Here is a 23,799-nt window from a genome sequence, read left to right as displayed (position 1 = left end):
GCAAAGCTCATCTCTTATGACGGAACCCAGAGAGCCGGGGATCCAGCTCAGCTCGGACTGAACCTCTGGTGCCTCTGAGGTTGATTCCACCTGGTTTTTATTTACTGAACCAATTCCTTAGAGACTGAACTAAGCAAGCTCTCAAGACGACTTCCTCCCTGCCACCGCCTGCTCAACTCCAAATCTGATTCTTAATGTCTATACTTCCTCAAGACTTTTTCCTTTAGTTTTTCCAGTCTCTTATCAAATTTCCCTTAATCTTGTGAAAAAGGCATTGGAGATACAGCACTCCCTGGGCTCCAGAAATAAACTTAGAAATGTGGTAAGTGATGTCACTGGGATATGGCAAAGTATATAGGAAGATATATTGATATGCACAGTTAGATAGATAGATAGATAGATAGATAGATAGATAGATAGATAGATGGATAGATGGATAGATGGATGGATGGATGGGTGGGTGGGTGGGTGGATGGGTGGATGAAGAAACATGTACACCGAGGTTGGGGGAACCACAATTTTGGATATAAGAGAGAGGTCAGGGGATTTGGAAAAGAAAATTAGACTTGCAGGGCTTCATAGAGAATTCAGAATGGGCAGAATGGGAGGATGACAGACTTCACAAGGTGTATAAAGAGTCCAGTATTTATCTAATAGACAACATGATACTTTTGGACAGAGATGTGACATGATGAAATCTGAATTTAGAATGAACATTCTAAATGAACCTTAGAAGAAAGAAGGGGATATGGCACTAGAGGACGAAAAGAAAGAAGTATACAGAAAGTTATCCTTGTTTTAGAAGAAATAAGGATCTAAACAGTGGCAGCAGCAACAGAAAGAGAAAGTTGATAAACATCACTCAGTTATGGTGGGAAAAGCAAAGGCTGAAAAAGTCAAGAATAATTCCTAGGAGAAACAGGGTGCTATGAAGGCTGTGCTAAGGAAAATAGAGAGGGAAAAAGTGATTTGAAAAACAAAACAAGACAAGACAAAAACCTAACGAACAGAAGAAGTACCAGCTGAACGATGAACAACTAACTTGCTTCTGCGGCTGAGGAAAGGAAAATGATGAGCTTCTGTGTGATGGTCAGGCCACTGAGTGAGCTGTGGATCAAACAAAATGGGAATACAAAGGTGGACTTTGAGAGAAAGAAACCGGAGTTTTTAGCATACCACACAAACGGGGCCTGAGAACCATCTTGGATAGGATTTTTTTTTTTTTTTTTTTTTTTTTAAATTAGGGCTTAAGCTGACAGGGAGTTTAGGTCTGTTTACCAGGATAATTGGCATTTAATCAGCATGTATTTGGTACAGTTAAAATTGCTTCACATTTTTGAAAATTGGTAGCTAAATTTACTTGACAGATGAGTGAGTAAGAAATGGCTCAGAGTTCTTTTTTTTCCCCTCCAAGACAGGGTTTCTCTGTGTTGTTTTGGTGCCTACCCTGGATCTCGCTCCGTACACCAGGCTGGCTTTGAACTCACAGAGATCCGCCTGCCTCTGTCTCCTGAGTGCTGGGATTACAGGCGTGCGCCGCCGCCGCCGCCGCCGCCACCACCACCACCACCATCACCACCACCGGCTTGCTCAGAGATCTTAAGTAATGTATCCAAGTCGCCATGTGGGTAAGTGCTAGAGGAAGATATGAATACGGGAACCTTGATTCATTTCATGCCTATGTTAACCTCCTCACAACGGTCACCTATGAGCCACTGGGAGCACATATTGCCGTTAAGAAAAAAATGTGAGAGAATACGTGGAATGAAACTTGACATAAGGGCATAGACTTATGTAACTGAAGCTGAAGGGGTTGTCAGAAGAACAGGGGATCTAAAGGCAGAGGAAAGCTCAGTGGAAGCCACAGGGGGAAATGAATCAAGACAGAGGAATTATAACAGGAATTATCTAATGCAGAGATTCAAGGCAGATAACAAGACCTGATGAATGGAAGGCCTGGGACATCATTCCCATCAAGTAGTTAATCAAGAAGCTAAGGCTAGACTGCAGTGAGCTGGGGTGGGGGGTGTCGCAAAACTATGATAAAGATGGGAAGAATGCACAGTACCAAAAGTTGAGTTTTCTAAGGAACAGACTGAGGAGGCTGAGGAAAAGTTCTCAGTTGGGAGAGCTTTGTTTTGTTCTACAAAGATAGAATTCCCAGCATTCTTTCATGCCAAATGTCCTTATTAAAAACATAAATAAATGAAGTTTCATAAACGGCTCATCAAAACTTGTCAAAGACTTAAGGCACAAACAAGGCCCAGGGGCATCTGATGAAGGAATTTTTGTAGTTTCCCTCCACACTTTGAGCATCCACATGGAGCTTACTACTGATGGAAGGATACTCTCACTGGGTTTAAGCCACACAGCCTCATCTACACCAAGTCTCTGCCTTCCCAGGTTTGCAAGTCACCTAAGCTTGGAAGCTCTTGCTTTAGCTTCTTGGCTACCCCCTCCCCCAGAGAGGACTTGCCTGAGCATTCCACAAAAATCATACTTCTGCCTTATTCTTTATTATGTTTTTTCCCCTCCTGGTGTTTTCAATCCAATCTATAACTACTTTATTTGGCCACATTTAATTGGCTGCTTCACCCACTAGAACGATTCCAGTATGCACTCATGATCCCAGGATGTACTGGTTTGTTGGCCTTTGTGGCTTTCAAGCCTGCTGTTTCTGGAAAATAATACATGCTCAATAAAGAGCAACATAACTGGGTTTTTCTCTTTATCACCTTCCTTCATTGGGTTCATGTATGCTACATCCTCAAGTGTGTCCTTTTCCCTGATAAAAAACAAAAACAAAAACAAAAAAACCCAGAGCCAGATATTGGGGGTAAATGCTGAAAGATCAGATACAAGGGAACAAGCCACACCACCAATTCCACCATTCCTCTGACTGAATGTCTCTGAATCCTCAGCAGAGAGGGGTCCAGCCCACAAGGCTTCAGACGAAAAAGCAAGGGCTTAGTTCCTGTCTCCTCTCGCCTTACATACCGTCTCCTTTCTCTGTCCAGGCATATTACTTCCTTTCAAGTGCTGGGATTAAATGCATATGATTCCCAAGTGTGGTGGTATTGTGTTCCCTGAAATATTGTGTGTTCCCCGAAATAAACTTATCTGGAGTCAGAGAACAGGACAGCCACAATATTAAACATGAGGATAGGCAGTGGTAGCACACGCCTTTAATCCTAGCATTCCAGAGACAGAAATACCTATGGATCTCTGAGTTCAAGGCCACATTAGAAGCAGCCAGGCAAGGTGACACATGCCTTTAATCCCAGGGAGTGACAGCAGAAAGTAGAAAGATATATAAGGCGTGAAGACCAGAAACTAGAAGGATTTGGCTGGTTAAGCTTTTAGGTTTTGGAGTAACACAGTTCAGTTGAGATTCATTCTGGATGAGGGCTCAGAAGCTTGCAGAATGAGGAAACAAGACCAGCTGAGGGACTGGCGAGGTGAGGTAGCTGTGGCTTGTTCTGTCTTTCTGATCTTCCAGCAGTCACCCCAATAACTGGCCTCGGGTTTGATTTTATTAATAAGACTCCTTTGATATTTATGCTACACCCAAGTACTGGGATTAAAGGTGTGTGCCACCACTGCCTGGCTCTGTTTTCTCTCTTAGACTGAATCTCATGTAATCCAGGGTGGCTTTGAATTCGCAGAGATCCATGCCTCCCTAGTGCTAGGATTAAAGGTGTGTGCCACCACTGCCTGGCCTCTATGTTTAATCTAGTGGCTTGTTCTGTTCTCTTATCTTCAGGCAAATTTTATTAGGGTACAACAAAATATCACATTTCCCACTCATTGTTTTAACATATATAATCACAATAGCTAGCCTAGCATGCATTGCCCTTTCACTAGATTACTGGGCTCTGTGCCCATATAATTTCACTTAATCTTTACAATAACCTCCCAATATAGGTAAGTTTTTAAATAACTATCTCCATTATACAAGAAAAGAAGTTGTGTAATTTGCAAGTGGTGAAACCAGGATTAGAAACTAGTTTCTCAAAAGCAAAACAGTGCCTCGTCACATCTCACTTCTAGTGGAGGGCACACATCCTAGCTAGGAAGTCCTGAACCACTTTTAGCCATGTTGTGAACTTACATCTGCTCTAACAAGGCTACGTCCTAGCCTAAAATTCAAACTTTCTTCCCCTCTTGGACCACTTTTATGTGACGGAGGCACAAGAGGCAGTGGGTAGTGGAGGAAGATGTGGGAAGACGTGTAAACACTAGGAACTTACTTCTCAGCACCAAGCTAAACCAGCACCTCACCGGAGACGGGCGGATTGGGAGCTGAAACCAATTTCTCGCACCCATCAGTGGTCCAAACACTTACCTTAACTGCCACCTCCGGAGCCGAGTCCACCGCCACTGTCAGAGAGGGCTTGGCTGAAGGCGATTTGGTCAAGTGCATGAGAGAGTCGGCGGCTGGCAGCGGACACCGACTGCCCTCACTGTCCGAGTCCGATTCGGACCCTGAACCCGAACCATACGAAGCAGCGAGAGCTGCAATCGCAGCGGACATGACTGCAACAGATCCCCTCTGCTATGCTCAGGCCAGGGCGGAAGAAGCAGCGACTCCCAGGTCCTGACAGATTGCCCGTAGAACACGTTATTTACCTTTTCTGATAAAAAATCATTTGTAAACTTATTGAAAAAAGACTTAATGATTATTGCTATGACTGTACCAGAACCTGAGATTCGCAAACATTTCTCTAGAAAAGCACAAGGAATTTACAACTGCTTATAACTTTCAGGACCTCGCTGATTAAAGGACCCAATTCTGAGATACCTTTGAAGCCTCGAGGTCCTCCACTCCCGGCGTGCAGCGCGGCGGGGAAGCGCGACGCACCGTGGGAAATGTAGTTTGGAGGGAGGAGGCGGAGCCGGGCTGAGGGGTGGGGGGGGTCGGCCTTCGACCCCGCCCCCCAAAGGATGGTTCATTCAATTGGATCTCATCTTCCCTCATTCCCTAGCCCAGCGCCGTTCTCTCCGGCCCCCTCCCCCAAAGTGCGGATTGGGCAATACCACAGAGCCTCAGGACAGGGGGAAGCGCCGTCCTCTTGCCCACGGACGAGTAAGTGAGCGGCGGCTGGATCTCGCGCCACGCCGCCCCACGCCCTGCCGTGCTCAGCGGGGGCAAGTGTCAATCTCAAGTTCAGAGACCCGGGACCCATCTGTCGCAGCTCCGGGGAGAGGCTGTGAGGCGAGGCGGAGAGCGCCCCGCGGCTCCCCCCGCTGCAGGCGCGGGTCCCCGCGCCCGGTTGTGGAGCGTCGCGCGGGGAGGGGGCGGCGCGGGGCCGCGGCGGCTCGCGGTGTTGTTCGCTCGCGCGTCGCGCGCACCGCGGCTCGGGCGAGCAGTGGGCGCCCCCGGTGGCATTCCCGGCGGCCCGGCGCCCCAGCCACTGCCCGGCGCCGCTTCCACCCCGCAGCCCGACGCCCCCGAGGGGCTCTCGGTGGAGTCCCGGCGCGGAGCGGGACCGGCGGCCGCCGCCGAAGCATGAGGAAGGGGTAAGGCGCGAGCCCCCCACGGTTTCACGGTGAGCACGAGTCTGGCAGGATTTTGTCCTTTTTTTTTTTTCCTTCCCCGGGTCCTGGCAAGGGAACTGTTCTCCACCGGCCGGTGCCGAGCGGGGCGCGCGGAGGAGCCCGGGTCTGCGGCGGCGATGATGGGCGCGCCGCCCCCGCCCCCATCCCGGGCTCCCCCGCGCCCGCCGCCTTGCTGCCCGGGCTGCGCGTGGAGGACGGACGAGGCGCGGGGTCTCGGGCGCGGGGACCAGCCCGAGGCTGCCCCGGGGGCAGCGGCGGCGGCTCTCACCAGCCGTGCGGGGCTCGCGGCTCCGACCCCGCCGCTCCGCCCTCGTGCCTCGGCGCCGGCTGCAGCCCACCGCGGAGCCCCGGCTCGCCCTGCGTGCCAGCCGCTCTGAAAAGCCAGCTCTGGCTGCGCGTCTCTGCGCCTCGGCTCCCTGTGCACGACCCCGGTGAAGCGAGTGCGGGCATCCCTTTATTTTCCCGTTTGGAAGAGGAGGCAAAGCGGCTGCCGGCTCTTGTGATGCCTGGGAATCCGGAGGTTCCTCGGGCAGAGTTAGGGAGACGCTCGCTGGGCTCTGATGTCGGCAGGACTCGCCCATTGTGCCACCCAGATAATTATTCAACTATGCAGCATCCATTGCACCTTTCCCGTTTTTCTTTTCCCCTAGCTACAGCATGCCCCCTAGCTTCCGTACGCTGACACCTTCTCCTGCACTTGCGGATGATGAACTAGAATAATGGTGAAAAGAAAGCTCATCCGATCCGAACGTTCACGACCTGCCCGGTGACCGACTAATTGATTAATACTTAGCTAGAATAAGTACTTGAATATCTAACCTTATCCTTTACTATACAAAGTGTACCTGAGTCTATTTACATTTTTTCTTGATGTTCACATGTTAGCGAAGTATTGTTTCTGTTCAGTAATCGGTGTGATTAATTTTTATTAGTTGTTCAGTCCAGTGATGTTTGTAAATTTAATTTGGCAAACTTTCATTTTTCTAATTGCTGATAGCGTCGTAACACAATTGCAAATGCAATCCCAGTTGGAACTCGGAAGAACAGTTGATTTCTGATGATCCAAGTTTCTGTTAGAAAGCATTTTTATTTATTTTGAATATTTTTAATAAAGTATTTACTGCAAAAATTTCTGTTTTGAGTAATAAAGTTTTTGTATTTAGTATTTGTAGAATATTTGATTACTAATCATAGCCTTCATTTGAATGAAAGGAAGGATTTAATATTTAAAGGGGGGGGTCTTAACTCCCTAATTACTTGTATTTACTTTCCATTTAGCTATTTTTACAGTATATTTTATTCCTAGTTACATTTTTTCCTTATTTTTTTTTTCTAACTTCTGTCATGGATGAGTAGATCGTTTTGCATAGTCTACCTTAAGGATGAAATATGTCTTTGAAAATGTAAGAGTCAAACATTAGTTACTTACATTTAAATGGTATTATTTAAAAACAAATTCTTAGCTCCCAGAAACATCTGTTTTTTTCCTTTTGTCCTCCTTCCCATCTTTCTGTGTTTAAGCTTGTGTAGTTAACCCTTTCGACAAAAACAGGCTTACACACAGACAAGGCAAGAGTTGGAAGGTGCAGTGATCGCTTAATGGCACCTGTGAGTGACATGCATGAGTTGATAGTCGAGAGTCATTTACTTGGCGGTGAAAGACCTTGCTTGCAGTTTACAAAACGGACATCTTTTTGCCTTGGTTTCCTTACGTGTAAATGGAAACAATACTCTTATTTCACAGGATATTATTATGCATTAATTCAGAGCAGATAGTTTCATAGTACTTTTTTTTACACTAATTGTAAGTATTTTAATTGCTGAATCATGAAAATGCATCAGTGTGTTTTTCCAGGGCACCTGACAATGGCTGGTTTACATTTGATTTTGCTTTGGCAGGGTGGCTGTAACTTGAAGAATTCCTTATTTCTCAGTGGTTTTTAATTTTAGACTTCATGCATACGTATAATAATTATAGATAAACTGATGAAAATGATTGGTAACTGGTAGAATATTGAATTAAATTTGTGAAGAGTCTAGAACATGTCAGAGGTCTCTTAATTTTAAAAGGTACACTGTAGGTCGGCTTTATCACTAGGGTTCATAAATGTCCACATATGGAGAGACAGTGCATTCCTATGGTAAAATACTCTAGTTTTTGCTTAATTTTAAGAATTTTTTATCTTTTCCAAAGGCTTGGTCTTCATTTTAACAGAGAGTATGTATGGTTTCCTTACTGAGAGATTAAATCCTTCATTTTAACAGCAACTACTGTTGAAAAAGCCTTATAGCCTTTACTCAAATTTAGACTTTTGGTTACTTTGTGGGAGGAAGTCATATAGATGAAAAGTCTCTACAAGTGTGATTATATTTTATCATGTTTCCTTAACTATAAAGAGCTAAAATTTAGCTTTTTTTTTTTTTTAAAGTGGTTTTTCTTAAGCCTTTATGAAGGTAAAAACTAACCTGGGGCTTACTGTCACAAATCCAGAGGTGCTGCCATTGTGTTTAACAACTAGCCACGGGTTCATCTGTGTTCAACAAGCAAAAGGAGGAGCCACCAAATGCAAGATTTAGCCAGTATTTTATTTAATAAAGCAGTTTTATCTCTGAAGAGAAAGATACGTTTGGAGGTTTTTTGTAACCCCGTTTATAGTCTTTTGCCGCATACTGTTGAGCTAGCACTGGAGTGAATGATGTAGATGTTGGCATCCTACATGAAAAGATATTAATGCTCTTCTCGCAGTGCGCTTCCTGAAAATGGACATTAACACTTTTCTGAAATTCTCTCTTTGTGATGTCAGTTTTCCAGTGAAATCTCAATAAAAAAAGATACATATAAATGATGTCTAGTGCTTGTTTATGTAACATGTTTTAAAAATAAATGGCCACAAGATGGAACTTCATAAAATTAAGGGTTATATGTTTTTATTTATTCCGTGCAGATTTTAATTTTAAAATTTTCTCTCTTCTCCCCTTTTTTATTTTCTTTTTTTCTCAGTGCAAGGCATAAAATCCAGGGCTTCATGTGTGCCAGGCACCCCGTTACTGAGCTATGACTTCCTGCTCTTAATTTTGAATCTTGAATTTTTATGAGTTGGTAGTCTTGACTTTTCATTACATTTTAAAATCATACCATGCTGTAGGACTTCGTAGTAGTCCCTCTTCTCATTACTGTGGTAAAATAAAAAAATAAAAATGAACAGAGAGTTTGAAGGGGTACTGTCTGTCCCTCAAGGTGGTGGGGTGGGGGTGTGGCGGCATGGTGGCATGGAGGCCAGGCTGAGGCAGCTGACCATGGGAGAGGAGTGCTGGTCTCCACTTAGTGCTTCTGCTTGGTTCAGCCGGGATCTGAGTGCTTGGAGTGGAGTCCCCAACATTGAGGGTGGGTCTCAGTTATCCATCTCTGGAACCCTCCTGAGGTTTGTGTCCTGAGTGATTCTTCATCCAGTGAAGTTTCCAAGGAGGATTAGTCACCACAGACTGAGAACTTAGGTTTTTCAGAAGTAGTATGCTTAGTGATTAGACACAACCCACTAAAAGCCTACTTAACACATAATATAGTGGACTTAGAGGATTATGCTAGTAGTTAATAAATTTCTAGAAAATTATAAAATTATGCTAACTAATATAAATATATAAAAATATATTTAAAATATTTATAATACTAAATGACAATTCTTTCATCCATTGAACTGGAAGAGGAAGATATTTCTTGATTTTCCTATTGCTGCACCTTATATGGGGCAAGAAGTTAGGGTGTGTGAGAAATTGGAGGGGTGAAGGGTCTTATTGTGATTTTACTTCTTGAGGGCCCCTGCTGGTCTCTTCCTTAGAACAGGAGTCTAAGGTGCTTAAAAAAGAGTCTGTGGAACCCCTTTTTCTTGTGAGACGTTTTTTTCCTTTCTAATATTTCTGCCTATACCCTTGTCAGGGACTTGTTCCTTCTAGACCTACTTCTGAAAAGAACATAGTTCCACACTTTTCTTCATATGCCTCCTTCTGGAAGCAAGGTATAGTTCTTATGTTGTTAGTAATTTTGACAGTTTTTAAAATAAGGTCTCAGTACAATTAAATGGAATTATAATGGCATGGCATATATAATAGCAGTATGGCAGGATTGGAGGCAGACTGAAAAACAGTGAGTTATAAATGCGTCAAGGGGAGAGGCATTTTTGTTTGTCCGATCCCAGCACCCCCCCCCCTTCATTTTTATGTTCCTAGTGCCTGTTTTTTAGTTTAAGCTAAGTGGATTTTGAGTGAATGCCATTGATCCAGATTAGCAGGCAAGTCATCCTCTTTTGAGAGTGGAAAGATCTGAGTGTCATGAGAAACGAAATCTTGAAACAGCTGTTTGTCACTTTAGTTGAAGTATTTTGTAGGTTTTTAATTAACCTATTTGGAGATTAGTGATATCCAAAGATAATGTATAGCATCTTCTTCAAAGAGGAAAGGAAGTCCTATTGCATGCTTGCTTTATATGCAGGCCATTTTATCGAGTCTCTTAAATTTATTTTACCAAATGGGTACTGGATTTTAGGGAAGAATGAAGTAAGCTGAATCCCAGGTTGTCTGGGAACTGCCTTCTCCCCATGTTTCCGTCAGTTAGACCCTGACCATTCTGCCTAGCCTCTGCTCATTTGCATTTGGTTAGCCCAGCTGTGGCTGTCAACCATCTGCCAACCCAGTTATTCATTCTTTATATAAAATAAGGGCCAACAGAGTGCTAAGCCCAAGGCTTAGTAGGCAGGATTGTTGCTTGATAGGAGCTAGTCTACAAGAGCCTGGTTCTACAAAGTAATGGACTTTGAGTCTGGTGGGGAAGCCCATGAAAGGTTTAATGACTGTTGGGAAGGAGGCCCCAAGAAGACCAGTCAATTCTGTTGAGTTTGTTAAGTTCCAGATACTTAAATTAACCAAGTTAGAACTTTTTTCCTGGGTCCCAAATGCCCAAAGGGTGAGCAACTGTATTTTCTCTCTAGTTGTCTAGGCTATAAAATACAAACTCTGAGACCCCTGATGACTATTTCCTTTCCATGTAGACTAGGTAAATAAATTGCTGCTCAGAAGGGCCTTACAGGGAGCAGCTAGTTTCCTGACTGTAGGATGAAGTGTCTTTGTCCATGGTCCTGAGATTGAGTTCACCAAAGACGCCATTTCTGTTCCATATCTTTGTAATAGGTCTTTATTGTTGCATAAATTGGTTGGACATGTATTTTAGACAGTTTCCAGCTACCCAAGAGCATTCTGACTTAGATGAGGTAGATTGTTTGAGGTCACATGATTAATAAAAATGGAGGTGGATTTCACCACTGTGTGATTGCCAGTTCCTCTTTTCCTGCTACTCTGGACTGTCAGGAGTATTGGTTCTTAAGGCTGAGGATCTTAGAGGCACTCTGCAGAGTAAAACTAGAGGCTTCTATCTCTTGAATTTTGAATAAGGAAGACAGCAGAGCTCTTTGTCTGTATCAAAAAGTCACCTGGCTTCTTGCTGTTCTTTTTCTTGAGTGGCTAATGCTTCTGCGTTGATTAAATCAACCTAAAAGAAAAAGCTTTTGTGTCAGAATGTGGATTTCCTTGTTTGGTTCCTCTGTCAAAGATTAGGAAGGCTCTTGGGTTTTTTACTCGTTTGTTAGTTTTCAGATTTTCCTACAAAAGTAAGGAGTTTTGTTTTCTAATCCTTAATAGAAATGTCTCCCTTCCATTTATTATATTTCTCCATTTGAAGTAATATTTATAATATACTTATACTAGAGGTCATGCCAGAAAATTATAGAAAATCTAAGCAGAGAAAGTCAAGAAGTGAAGCACTTGCATCCCGGTAGAGAAAAAGACTAACTGTTTCCTGAAACCAAAATAAAGTCTTTCTGAGAGACTTAGAGATCTACCAGGTCTGTTGATATTTGTAGAGACTGCTTCTGTGCCCTCACCAATTTCTTTCTCCCTTGTTTCCAGTTTTGAATTGTACTGACGTCTGTTCTTTTACTGGTGTCTTTTTCCCGTACTCCAGGCCTGTTTACTCTTAGTTTCCTGGTTGGAAGTTTGAGATCCTCCCTTCCCAACTCTCCGTCTCCCGGTTTTTGAGATAGACTCTCCTACTTCAGGGTGGCCTCAGTCTTTACTTTTGTAGCCAAGGGTGACCCTGAACTCCCAAGCCCCTTGTCTCCACTTCCAAGGTGTTAGGATTACAGATATAGGCCCCCAGGGCAGACTCTTTCATTTCCTGGTTACCTCTGTTGGTGATTTCTCAAAGATTTTGAGAACATATTTTCCTTTAGTTCTGAATATTTAAAGAGTTTATCTGAGACTTGAACCATGGTATTCAATCTCCAAATATTTTGGTATTTTCTATTTATCTTTATGCTCTCTAATTTAATCTGATTGTCCTGTGAGAGCACACATTGTATAGTATCTATTTTAAGTTTTCGAAAGTGTATTTATGACCTAAAACATCTGTCTCAGTGAATGGCCCATGTGAGCTAGAGAAGAACGAATATTCTGTTTGGGGAATCAAAGTACTTTATACACGACATTAGATCCGCTTGATTGATGCTGTTATTTGGTTTAACTATATCGTGGCTGATAAAAAGGCCTGCCTGTTGCATCTGTGAGTTACTAATAGAGGAGTGCTGAAGCCTCCAGCTGTGCTAGTACATCCAGCCATTTTTCCTAGCCATTCTGTCAGTTTTGCTGCATGTATTTTGGTGTTCTGTTCTGAAGAACATGCATGTTAAAAAGATTGGCGTATTGTTTTAGTAAAGGTACCCCTTTATCTTACTATAGCGTATTTTTAAATTCCAGATACTTCCCCTCACTCCAAGGTTTCCTCTGTCAAATCCAGCCACGTCAAGCTTGCTTTTGCCATAGTTAGCGTTTCCGCATGTGGCTCCAGGCCGTGCTTTGGTGTTTTCCTCTGAAGAACCTGTTTTGTCCCTTCTTGACATTGTTCACTGGTGACAGAGTCCACTGGGTTCTGTTTGTCTGAAAAGTCTTGTTTACTTTTGAATAACTGAAGACAGTATTTTAGGTTGGTAAGTTTGTTTTTCTTCCAAGACTTTCTCCATCCTTTTATTCTTAATCTGTGTCTTTCTATCTAAAATACATTTCTTGTAGAGAGTTTGTAGTTGGATCTTTTTATTCAGTGGATTTCTCTCTCTCCTTTTTTTTTTTTTTTTTTTTTTTCAAGAAAGGGTTTCTCTGTGTAGCTTTGTGCCTTTCCTGGATCTCGCTCCGTAGACCACCAGGCTGGGCTCAAACTCACAAAGATTCGCCTGCCTCTGCCTCTCAAGTGCTGGGATTAAAGGCATGCGACACCACCGCCCAGCGAATCTCTCTCTTAATTGGTGTATATGAACCATTGACATTAACTTAAAGTTATTAATGACAGTTGGATTAGTGGCTATCATATTTTTAATGTATACTCATTGCTCTTATACTTTGCTTTTTAAAAATCTTCCTCGTTATTTTATCTTCCTAGACATTAATTGAACATTTTTTAAAAAGATTTATTTATTATATATACAGTGTTCTGCTGCGTGTATGCTTGCATACTAGAAGAGCCATTTTTCTCTCCATTCTTAATAAACCTGCTAGATCTTTTTAAACTTTCTTTTAATGTTTGCCCAGGTTTTTTGATCCATTTATAGTTAATCTAAGTCTCCATATGAATACACTTATGCTACTTAACAGATAGTTTAGAGACCTTTTAACAGTGTTCCCAATTTCTCTCTAACTTTTATAGGTGCCATTCATTTTCCCTAATTATATCACACAATACCTTGATGTATTATTTTGAATGAATAACTATCAAGATTTTGTTTTACCTTCCTTTATTTATTCTCTTACACTCTTCATATCTTTATGTAGATCTGGCCTATGTTTTAATATTTTCTTTCCCTCTGCAGAAGTTCTTTGTCATTTCCTTCTTTTTTTCTTTTTTTCTTTTGGTTTTTTGAGACAGGGTTTCTCTGTGTAGTTTTTTTGGTACCTGTCCTGGATCTCACTCTGTAGTCCAGGCTGGCCTCGAACTCACAGAGATCTACCTGGCTCTGCCTCTCAAGTGCTGGGATTAAGGCATGCGCCACCGCCTCCCAGCCACTTTGTCATTTCTTGACAGGCATATTCACTGGTGACAAATTCCCATGGTTTTTATTTGTCTGATTCACTATGGAATGACTGAAGACAGTTTTAAGTTGGTAGCTTTGTCCTTTCAAAACTTGAAGTATGTCAGGCTACCTCTTGCTTTAATGGCTTATAATGAGACTAGTCCAGTGTAAATGTTACCTGCCCATCTATAAGTCAGATAGTTTTTCCTCTTCAGGATTTTTTCCATGCCTTGCAGACTTTGATTTAATTAACTAATGCTAGGGGTCCATGATAGGTCAGTTCTCTAGCACTGAGTTGTATGTACCCTGGTCTACTGTTGTCTTCTGCCGTTGAGTACCACCTGCTAAGGTGTGGATTTTCTGCTTACCTGCTGTTCTTCATGGGGAACATTTGGTTTCTGTCGCTGACTTTAGAAAATTTCTGATTTGATATGTGCTGCATATCTTACACAGTTGATGTACTCCTCGAAACAACTTCGTGAGAAGATACAATTCTTACCTTTCAAAGCAAGAACTAAGCCGGGCAGTGGTGTCGCATGCCTTTAATCCCAGCACTCGGGAGGCAGAGCCAGGTGGATCTCTGTGAGTTTGAGGCCAGCCTGGGGCTACCAAGTGAGTTCCAGCAAAGGTGCAAAGCTACACAGGGAAACCCTGTCTCGAAAAACCAAAAAAAAAAAAAAAAAAAAAAAGCAAGAACTAAATTTTAAGTATAGACCATGACAGAAGTTTCATAATTATAGCCAAATATCAATGCCTTCTATCTATTTCTGACTCAGGCTTTCTGTCAGCGTAGAGAAGAAAACAGAATTATTTTAATTCCCTTACTCAGTTGCAATAGTGGAGATGGTTGTTAGGAATTAGTTCTGGAGCTCAGGTTATATGTAGCGTACCAGATCAGTTTACCATTAAAGATTTGAACGAGACTGACACACGGCATCTCCTGGAGAAATGTAAACATTTGTTCATCCCAGGGAGAGCCCTAACAGACCAAAGGAAGGATTCCTCTTAAATTCTTCCTCTTTTACTGTTGGGGTTACTTACTGGAGAATGGATGACAAACCATAAAAGCTTGAACCACTGTCCCAGCCCCCAGTCGGCCTTCCACTTCCTATACGCTCTAGCACACCCAAGACCAGTTGCAGCTAGGGCAGGAAGAAGTGGTGACTGGTGAGGGTCTCCTGAACTCCCCCACCCCCACTCCCCACCCACGGTGATGTCAACAGCCTCTTTACTGTAGCCTAGCACACATGGGCCATTACTCTATTGTTCTCCTTATTTTGTTGACCTGACTGTGGGCCCAGGTGTTCTGTAGATCATCAGCAACTCTGATTCGTGATGGCAGTAATCCTGTCACACAGTTAGAGGAAATATCTTTACAGTAACAGTCGGCAGCCATTTTACCAGAGGTTTGTACACAGTTGGGAGTTGACTGACAGCCTGTGTGGTAGTTCAGTAGGGAAAAGTACTTGCCTCATGAGCCTGACAACCTGGGTTTGATCCATGGAATCTACACTGGAAGGAGAGAACCCACTCCCAAAAGTTGTTTTCTGCTCTTCACATGTGTTGTACACACACCTTAGCACTGTCTCTCTCACATACACCTCGTATACAGAAAGCTTGAGTGTATTGATTAATAGGAGAATCTAATACTTGCTTTAATTTGAAGTTGCTTTAGTTTAAAGATAATCGTAGCCTAAATGATATGGTATTGTTACTAGAAATAGTTAATTCCAAACAGTGAGTAAGTTTCCTTTGGGGAGAGAGTGGAAAGTCATGCATGGTGAATTTGATTTGGAGTCTGTTCGATTTGGATTAGTGACATATCTTTTTTCAAGCTGTTTGAGTTTCTACAAATGTAGGGTTGATAGTTCAAGATCTGGTAGTAGATGGGTTCACGAAGAGAAGGGATGAGTATAAAGACCTGGCATGTAATAAAATTTACCTCTTGATGTTTGTTTAGAATGTGGGAGGGGAAGAAGATCTTGAAGAGACTGGAGAGGCTATAATGTGTCACATTGTGGTCTGGCTGCACTCTTACATAACTGCAGGCGAAGGCTGTAGCTGGAACCGGCTTGTTAAATGAGAAACACAGAGCCAGTTGCAGAGTTGAAAGCCACGAGGTCAGAGCAAGAGCGGAAAACCTTACCCTTCTCTGCTTCTGCTGTCCTTCCTCTCCGCAAGAGACCTACTTCTGTGTGTCCTGTCTATTTATAGACTTTCTGTTCTCCTCTCTCATTGGTTGTAAACCCAGCCACATGACCTCCTCCTCACTGCCTGTCTGTACAGACCTCCAGGTCTTCTATGGTTGGTATTGAGATTAAAGGCATGTGTCGCCTTGCTGGCTGTGTCCTTGAACACACAGAGATCTACCTAGCTCTGCCTCCCAAGAGCTGGGATTAAAGGTGTGCACCACTACTGCCCAGCTTCTGCTCTGGCTTGCTCTGACCTCAAGGCAACTTTATTAACATACAAATAAAATCACATTTCAGTACAAATAAAATATCACTATAGAAGGCCATAAAGTCTGTCTTTGAAGAGAAACCCAAAAGTAGTGTATAGGAAGAGAGGCAAAGTGAGCTCTGTGCTGTTGTTTTTGAAAACAGAGAACAGGAAAGCCAGATGGTTAGTGATGAGGAAACAAAGGGATAGTGTAGAATGCAACATGAATTCTGAAATGGTCTTCTAATAATAATAATAAAAAACCCCTGGAGCCTGATATTGAGGTGAAAGCTGAAAGATCAGAGAAGCAGAGCACCACCTCTTACCTCACCAACTCCTCAGCCTGAAAAAAAACCTCAAAAAACCTGAAAGAGCTTCCTCAGCCTAAAAGGCTTCTAGTTCCTGTCTCCTCACACCTTATATACCTTTCTCCACTCAGCCATTGAAGGTATATACCAGAATTGCCTGGCTCTGTTTCTTTCCTACTGAGTCAATCTCATGTAGTCCAGGTTGGCTTTGAACTCACAGAGATCCAGACATATCCCTGCCTCCCAAGTGCTAGGATTAAAGGTGTGTGCCACCAGTGCCTGGCCTCTGTGTTTAATCTTGTGGCTGTTCTGTCCTCTGATCTTATTAGGGTACACAATGTATCACCACAGTAGAAATTTTAGGTAAGAAAGGGCCAGTTCTAACATGGAAATCTTGAGAGTAAAATTGTTCGAAGTGTACACAGGCACTTGGCGTGCTTAGTAGAAGGAAAGGTACTCTTCTGTCTTTAGAACCTAAAGGAATGGTAATAGAGCCCTAGAGAGAAGGGTTACACATCTAAAAACCTGTTCTGGTCTGCATGCTTCCAGCATGTGCTCTGCTCAGCAAATAATACAAGCCATATTGAAGTATGAGAGCCATGGTGGGTGAAAAGCACCATGCATCATGCCTCACTACTGAGTGCCCTGTTAGAAATACATTCTCTTTGCTTGTAAAAGTACGACTTTGATTATGATAGTTAACCATCTTGTGCTTCATATACAGTAATCAAATATCATAAAAGTCACCATTTTATTGTCACAGAAGGAAATGAACCAGAGTATGTCTCTTAATAGATTTCTACATAAAGACTTTAGTTTCATTCTTGGCATTAAAAAGAAAATGTACAAGCTGGAAAGATGACTCAGTACAGGTCTTGCACAGGACCTGAGTTCATGCGTTCAGTTCCCAGCATCCATAGATCCAGTGGGATCCAATGCCTTTAGCCTCTGTGGGCACCTGTACTCATGTGCATATTCCTACACATCACATATTTTTAAAAAGTTTTTGTTGTTAAGTACAGAAAAATGTTATTAATGATCTTTCATAAATTTAACATGAAATTTAGTGTCTATTTCATAGAGTAGAGATCGATTTATGAATTCTCTAGTTGTGTGTGTGTGCACATGCGCGCGCGCAAAGGTGTTGCTTGCCTTTGTGTGCTCTTGTGGAGATCAGATGTTGCCATTGGGTATTTTCCTCCCTCATTCCCAACCTTGTGGGGGGCGTAGAGTCTCTCATTGAACCCGGAACCAGCCATTTTGGCAAGACTAGCTGGCTAGATAGTACCATTACCTCCTGAAGTTCTAGGTTCCAGACACACCACCATACATGGCTTTTCCATGGACCTGGGGACCTGTCAATCCAAGCACTTTACCCACAGAGCCATCTCCCCAGTCCTCTTGTTTTACTGTTGACAGCCTTGCTGTATTGCCAGACTAGCACTGAACTAGACTCTATTCCTCTTCCCTCAACCTCCTGAGTAGGTGTAAGAGTGTGTGCCGCTGTGCCCACTCATTAATTTCACTCCCTGAAAGCCTGCTATAGGCTGGGCATGTTGTCTCATACCTGTAATTGCATGTCATCCCAGCCCTGAGGAGGCTCAGTCAGGCATCCCACCTGAAGTCCCATGCCTGTTTGGCTACAGTGTGAGAGGGCGCTGTTTGAAATAACAAAAGCAATAAGAAGCCTGTGAGAGACTGTTAGGTCCAGACACTTGGTTTAAAAAGTGTTTACTTTACTGTCCTTAGAATTCTTGGGAGGTAAAGAAAGAATTCTAGAAAGGCTTTTGAAATAATATATTACATAGTAGGTATTATTGCTGTATTTTAAGCCCATGGGTTAGGACCAAAGACAAGACTGTGATTTATATTTTTTTATGAAATCCCCAATAAAGAGTATCTGTTTTACTTCTCATTAGCTTAGCTGTAGGATTTTAAGTTCGTGTGGCACTAAAGTCTTGTAAAACTTTAAAGAAAGGTGGTAATAGTATTGAAAATTACGACACTAGCTTTGACTTTTCTGTGTCTATTGGTACCTGATTTGAAGCTAAACTACCTAGATCCTGTGTGAGGGGTGGAGCCTTGAGCTTGGGGTGGGAGGGAAGCCTGAACTTGGACTGTCCTGAAAGTCAGGTTACATATCCTGAATCAGCTCAGTCATAATGGACCCTGGTGACATGATTCGGTACAGTACTCGGAATCGTGGTGTGAATGGCAGAACTGGAGAAGTCAAGTGACTTGTTAAGGAATTTGCCAGAAAGGAGAACAGAGGGGAGGTGTGGTTAGAGGGACAAGTGTGAGACCAAAAGAACTTTCCTTTTCTTTTTTGAGATGGATGAAATCGTCACTTCGCGTGCTGCTGATGTCAGTGATTGACTAAAGGGAAAACGGTTCGGAGGAAAAGTAATTAATCCCTACTGCTTAGGTACTTTGGGGAACTGTCCTGAAACGTAGCACCACATCGGAAATAAGTGTATTATGAAAAGACCAACAGTTCATCTACTATTTCTGTGTCGATTATCTTTAGTAATGATAGACTTTAATAATATAACTATACCGGTTTTCCATTGTACAGCCACATTTGTTCTCAAGTCAGGCATATGATTGTAATATGTTAACAGAAAGTAGAGAGCAGAGCTCTTCGGTTGGCTTGTGCCTGTCAGAGTCTGCTTTTGTGTGTCTGTGTCCCAAGATGTTCTGCTTGCATATTTCTAGAAAGTTTTTTTAAAAACTTTTGTGCCTACTTACACGCTGTCAACTTGACATTTAGTAGTACTAAACTTAGATCACTTATTTTTGTTTGTTTGTAGGTCATAGAAAGTAGTGTTTCATAACATGAATGTTTTCTTTAGTTGGGATGATTGCATTTGATTAAATGGATTTCTGAGCACTCTACCAAAATGTAATTGACGTAATAAACTGTACAGTTGGCTGCATTTTAACTTAGAGATTCATACAGGAATCCACCCTGCCAAGCAGGCTAAGGCACCGTCTGAATTTTGCAGTCTTTGTGTTCTCTCTACTCTTCACACCAGTCCCGCTCTTCCCTAAGCAGTAGTCATCTGTTTGCTGCTGCTGCTGCTGCTGCTGCTGCTGCTGCTGCTGCTGCCGGTTAGTTTGCATTTTTAAAAGCTCTATGTAAAAGGAATACATAGTATATATGCATTTTGTATTCGACTTCTTTCAGTTAACGTAATGACTGGAAGAGTTATGTTCTTACATCTATCATTAGTTCTTTATATTGCTGAATACTCTTCCATTATATAATAACGAATAACACCACTGTTACTCATTTACTTGCAGGGATTATTTGCAGGTTTTGACTTTAAAAATGTCTTGCTTTTGGCATTCCTGTACAGTCATTTTTGGGTACATGCTTTCATGTCTCCTCCTGCTAACACTGAAGCAAACAGAAACCGATGACTTGACTCCATTTTATGTATCTCTGGACACGCTAGGCTTTGAAAACTCATACAGAGATCTGACAGTGAAGCAGCTGACTAGCAGTTCTAATAACCCGCAGTCAAGGGTAAGCAGGAGGGGTCGGATTCATTCTATGAAGGGTGACTAGCCAGGCTAAGATACTGGGTTTGGCTGTAGGTGTAGAGTGGGTTCAGAGAGTTGGACTCTTAACACTCTGTCTAGCCTGGAGCAGTTCAAGCCCAACCTGATCTAATTGGGGAGCTCTAGGCCATTTCAGGCAACATGAGACCACACCTTCAAAAGAAAACAAAAACAAAAGAAATATCTATAGGATGTGTTGAGGAGGTGGGAGATTGTGGGAGGTTGAAGTTTGGAGTGGCTATGATCAAGATATATTTATTATATACCAGTATGAAATTACTGAAGTTTAAAAAGATTCCAAAACAATCCCAAGATTTCTATGAAATACGTATATCTAAATAGTAATATAGCCAACCTAGAACATTTACTTGTTTGATAAAATGTAAACTGTTAATCTCTGAGTTGCTTAAAATAAGATAATTTTTACTTTCCTTACATGTAAATATGTATTTTTCCAAAAAGAAAAAATATATATATATAATCAGCAGCAATCAATATTTCATAAGATTAAAAGAGATACATTTCTGAATGAAGTTAGGAAAATGCCTTATTTTATAACAAAATACATATATAATCAGCAATCAATATATCAAAAGATTAAAAGATGCATATTTCTGAATGAAGTTAGGAAAATACCCTATTTTGTGCTGACTACTATTTGTTAAATTTTTTAAATTAGCTATTTTAATGTATTATACTAGTTTCGTGTCGTAAAGACTTGCTATTCTTTCATAGACCTTAGAAATTCTCTCTTTTCACTGCCTGGAAACAACCATTACTAAAATTTTTGTTTTTGCAGAGTTACTGCTTTTGTGCTAGAAATAGGCTGTAATTCCGTCTCTGCACCGTCACTTTCTGTGTCTTGAAGTGAACGCATCAACCTCATTTTTGTGTATTGGGACACACTGATGTCTTGTGGAGAAGAGCAGAGTGAGAAAAGTCACTGAGTGGCGGTGGGGGGGGGGGGGGGAGCTTTGTTTCTCGGGAACAAACCGCTGCCCAGACTGACAATCACAGGCACTTGTTTTTAGGTAATGAATATTTTCATGATTGGAATTTGACCCGGAATCTTTCCTTGACACTTCCTGCGGTAAATTTAGTGTTCTCTTCTTTTGCTGTGTGCTGTTCTTAGAGAACAAACTATGTGATGCTTCACAAAAAAAAAAAAATAAATGTGAATTATCTTTACAACTGTCCGTTGTACACCAGAGAGACACACATACAGTCAAACGGTGCTGAACTGTTGGGATAGTAATGAGGAAGCTAGAATAGCAAAGACTAGCAACAACGAAGGATTACATCCGCATTTCAGTGCAGCCAAAAGCTGCTATAATCTTAAACACATGACTCAGGGTTGCTGGTGCTGTGACAAAACATGACCGAAAGCAGCTTGGGGAGGAAAGGGTGTATTTGTGGCTCACATACCCTGAATCACAGTCTGTTGAAGGAGGCCAGGAGCTGATGCAAAGGCCATGGCCAGGTGCTGCCTACCGGCTTGCTGATCATCGCTTGAGCAACTTGCTTTCTTACAGTGCCCAGAACCACCAGCTGAGAGATGTTGTAGGGACCAGCCCCCACACTTCTTTACCCCAGGACTTTTGAGGAACAATAAGAGATAAGAGACTTGGGGCAGGGAAACAGAGAGAAAACACAGGATAGACTTGGGTGGGCCTGGATCCTTATCCTAACGGGCCCAGAACTTTATTCCAAAGGTCTGTTTATAACAATGCCAAGGGGTGGAGCAAAAGACCTCCCCCTTGCTAGTTACAGTCACCCGGTACCCAAGCCCGTGGTACTGTTAACCTCTTATGCAGTCCTGCTGCGTACAGGCACTAGGAAACCTAGTGGGCTCCAATACTGTGGTCTTTACCCACAATGAGCTGGGCGTTCCCCCTTCAATCACTAATTAAGAAAATGCCTGCCGGCTTGCTTACACCTGATCTCATGGAGGCTTTTTTTTTTCCACTTAGGTTTCCCTTCTCACAGATGACTTTGGCTTGTTCCACATTGACATAAAACCATCCAGGACAACATAGAAAACAGCATGATCAAACTAGCATGTTAAGACTACCATTAGCCACTCTAGGAAGGCAAGAATGGACTCATATAGACCAAATGGGCACCAGTTCTAGCCTGAGCAAGAAACTATCGTGCCTTGATCTAGGGTAGTTGTGGGGATGTGAAAGTACTAGATGAATTTGATACTTATTTTGAAGATACAGTCAACCTAATGGTCCAAAAAAATATACATAATGAGCAGAAGGAAGGGTCGAGAATAACTAGTATGTCCCGACATTTGTGAATGTATGTTAATATGTACAGATGATTGAATTCTTTAAAATTGCTGTTCTTATGACTCAGTGTTAAGAGCACTTACTGTTCTTGTTCTTGCAGAGGTCCTGGGTTTGGTTTACAGCTCCTACCTGGTGGCTCACATTAATACTCTGTATCCAGGGATCTGGCACCCTCTCTGGCCTCCACAGGCACCACATAATGTGGTGCATAAACATACATGAAGATAAGACATTTATAAATAAAAGTAAATAATCAATTTTAAAATTGCTATTGTTATTAACATTTACAAATTTTTAAATACACAAGTAAAATACTTCAACTCAAATATTAGACTCCAGACATTGTTCTGGAAGTAATTATCTTATTAATATTTCCTTATGATTTAAGGAGGAGATCTTGTGTGAAAAAAATTTTCATGAGACAATATTATCTTGTTGCATCCTTAGCCTTTAGCACAGTGACTAATATGAGACGTTCGGTGAAGATTTGTTGAATGAATTGTATGTACTGAAAGAAAAGTACATTTTCCATAATCAAACTTAGGCAAGATGATTCTTGTGGCATATAAACAGCTTCTCATTTAGGTTGACCATGGGTGGTTTATAAGACAAGTAGGCTACACCAAAATAATCAAGCAAATTTGATTTAAACTTACATCCCAAATTGACATTGAGAAGCTACTTTAGGGAATTACTACAAAGAATTGAATTTCAGAGCTAAGGTATATGACTGCCAGGATCTTGCAGTAATAAATTGGTATCATGGAAAAATACTGACCTAAGACCCAGCAAATACAATTTTCAATTTTGACTCTGATGTGTATAATGTTATTTTGGGGTTAGTTACTAGCTTTAGAAACTTCCATTTCTAGCCTGTGGGTTGGGTCACATCTTTAAACCTAGCAGTCAGGAGAAAGACAGGCAGATCTCTGTTAGTTCCAGGACAGCCAGAGCTGTTGCACAGAGAAACTCTGTCTCAAAAACAACAACCAAAAAAAAAAAAAAAAAAAAAACTTCCATTGCCCTACATGTAAAGTAGGAATAGTCTTTCTTTCCTGAGGGCTTTGTATAACAATTAAATGCGATATGATAATTAAATTCATAAGGTTACACAACTGTGTGTATATAATAGTACAATACTTAGCAATACTGGCTGGGATTATAAGAATTTTTTTCCTAGTATATTAACACAATACTTGATATGACAGATTATAAACCACAGTAAGCAGCTTCTCCATTCTTTTAAGTTTTGGTCCTTCTTGCCGGCTTTGGCCGGCAGATTCAGTGGAACTTTGTTTTCTGACTCTGAGATTGGGCCTTACATGTTTCTACGTGTTTCAGGTTTCAGCCAAGTAAATGATGTGCAGTCATGGAGAATGGATGGAGATCATCCTGCCTGAGCCATTGTAGATTAGCCAGTTACCAACTACTTGGCAGCTGGCCATAAATGCAAATGATCTCTGCCTAAATTGTTGACCCATAAAATCAGTTGTGATTCTATACTATTAATTTTGGTACTGTTTTTTAGCA

At 41.9% G+C, this 23,799-nt stretch overlaps 2 protein-coding genes across 7 annotated transcripts in view; one reads left to right on the top strand and one right to left on the bottom strand.

Annotated features, from left to right (window-relative positions):
• Cdc40 (cell division cycle 40) overlaps positions 1 to 4,993 on the bottom strand; it is a 58,223-nt gene extending 53,230 nt beyond the window's left edge. The window contains exon 1 of one of the 2 annotated variants that reach the window (XM_036169250.1): positions 4,802 to 4,993. In XM_036169250.1, the coding sequence (XP_036025143.1) occupies positions 4,802 to 4,978 (177 nt within the window). In that variant the 5' untranslated portion in view covers positions 4,979 to 4,993. The other variant, XM_036169249.1, reaches the window with a different exon arrangement.
• Wasf1 (WASP family member 1) overlaps positions 4,971 to 23,799 on the top strand; it is a 53,876-nt gene continuing 35,047 nt past the window's right edge. For 2 of the 5 annotated variants that reach the window (XM_036169243.1, XM_036169242.1), the window contains exon 1: positions 4,971 to 5,086. The gene's annotated coding sequence lies outside the window, so the exon portion shown is untranslated. The other 3 variants (XM_036169248.1, XM_036169244.1, XM_036169241.1) reach the window with 2 other exon arrangements.

This window comes from Onychomys torridus, chromosome 19 (assembly GCF_903995425.1).
Source record: "Onychomys torridus chromosome 19, mOncTor1.1, whole genome shotgun sequence".
Taxonomy (NCBI): Eukaryota; Metazoa; Chordata; class Mammalia; order Rodentia; family Cricetidae; genus Onychomys; species Onychomys torridus.
This window is presented reverse-complemented; position numbering and strand designations above follow the sequence as displayed.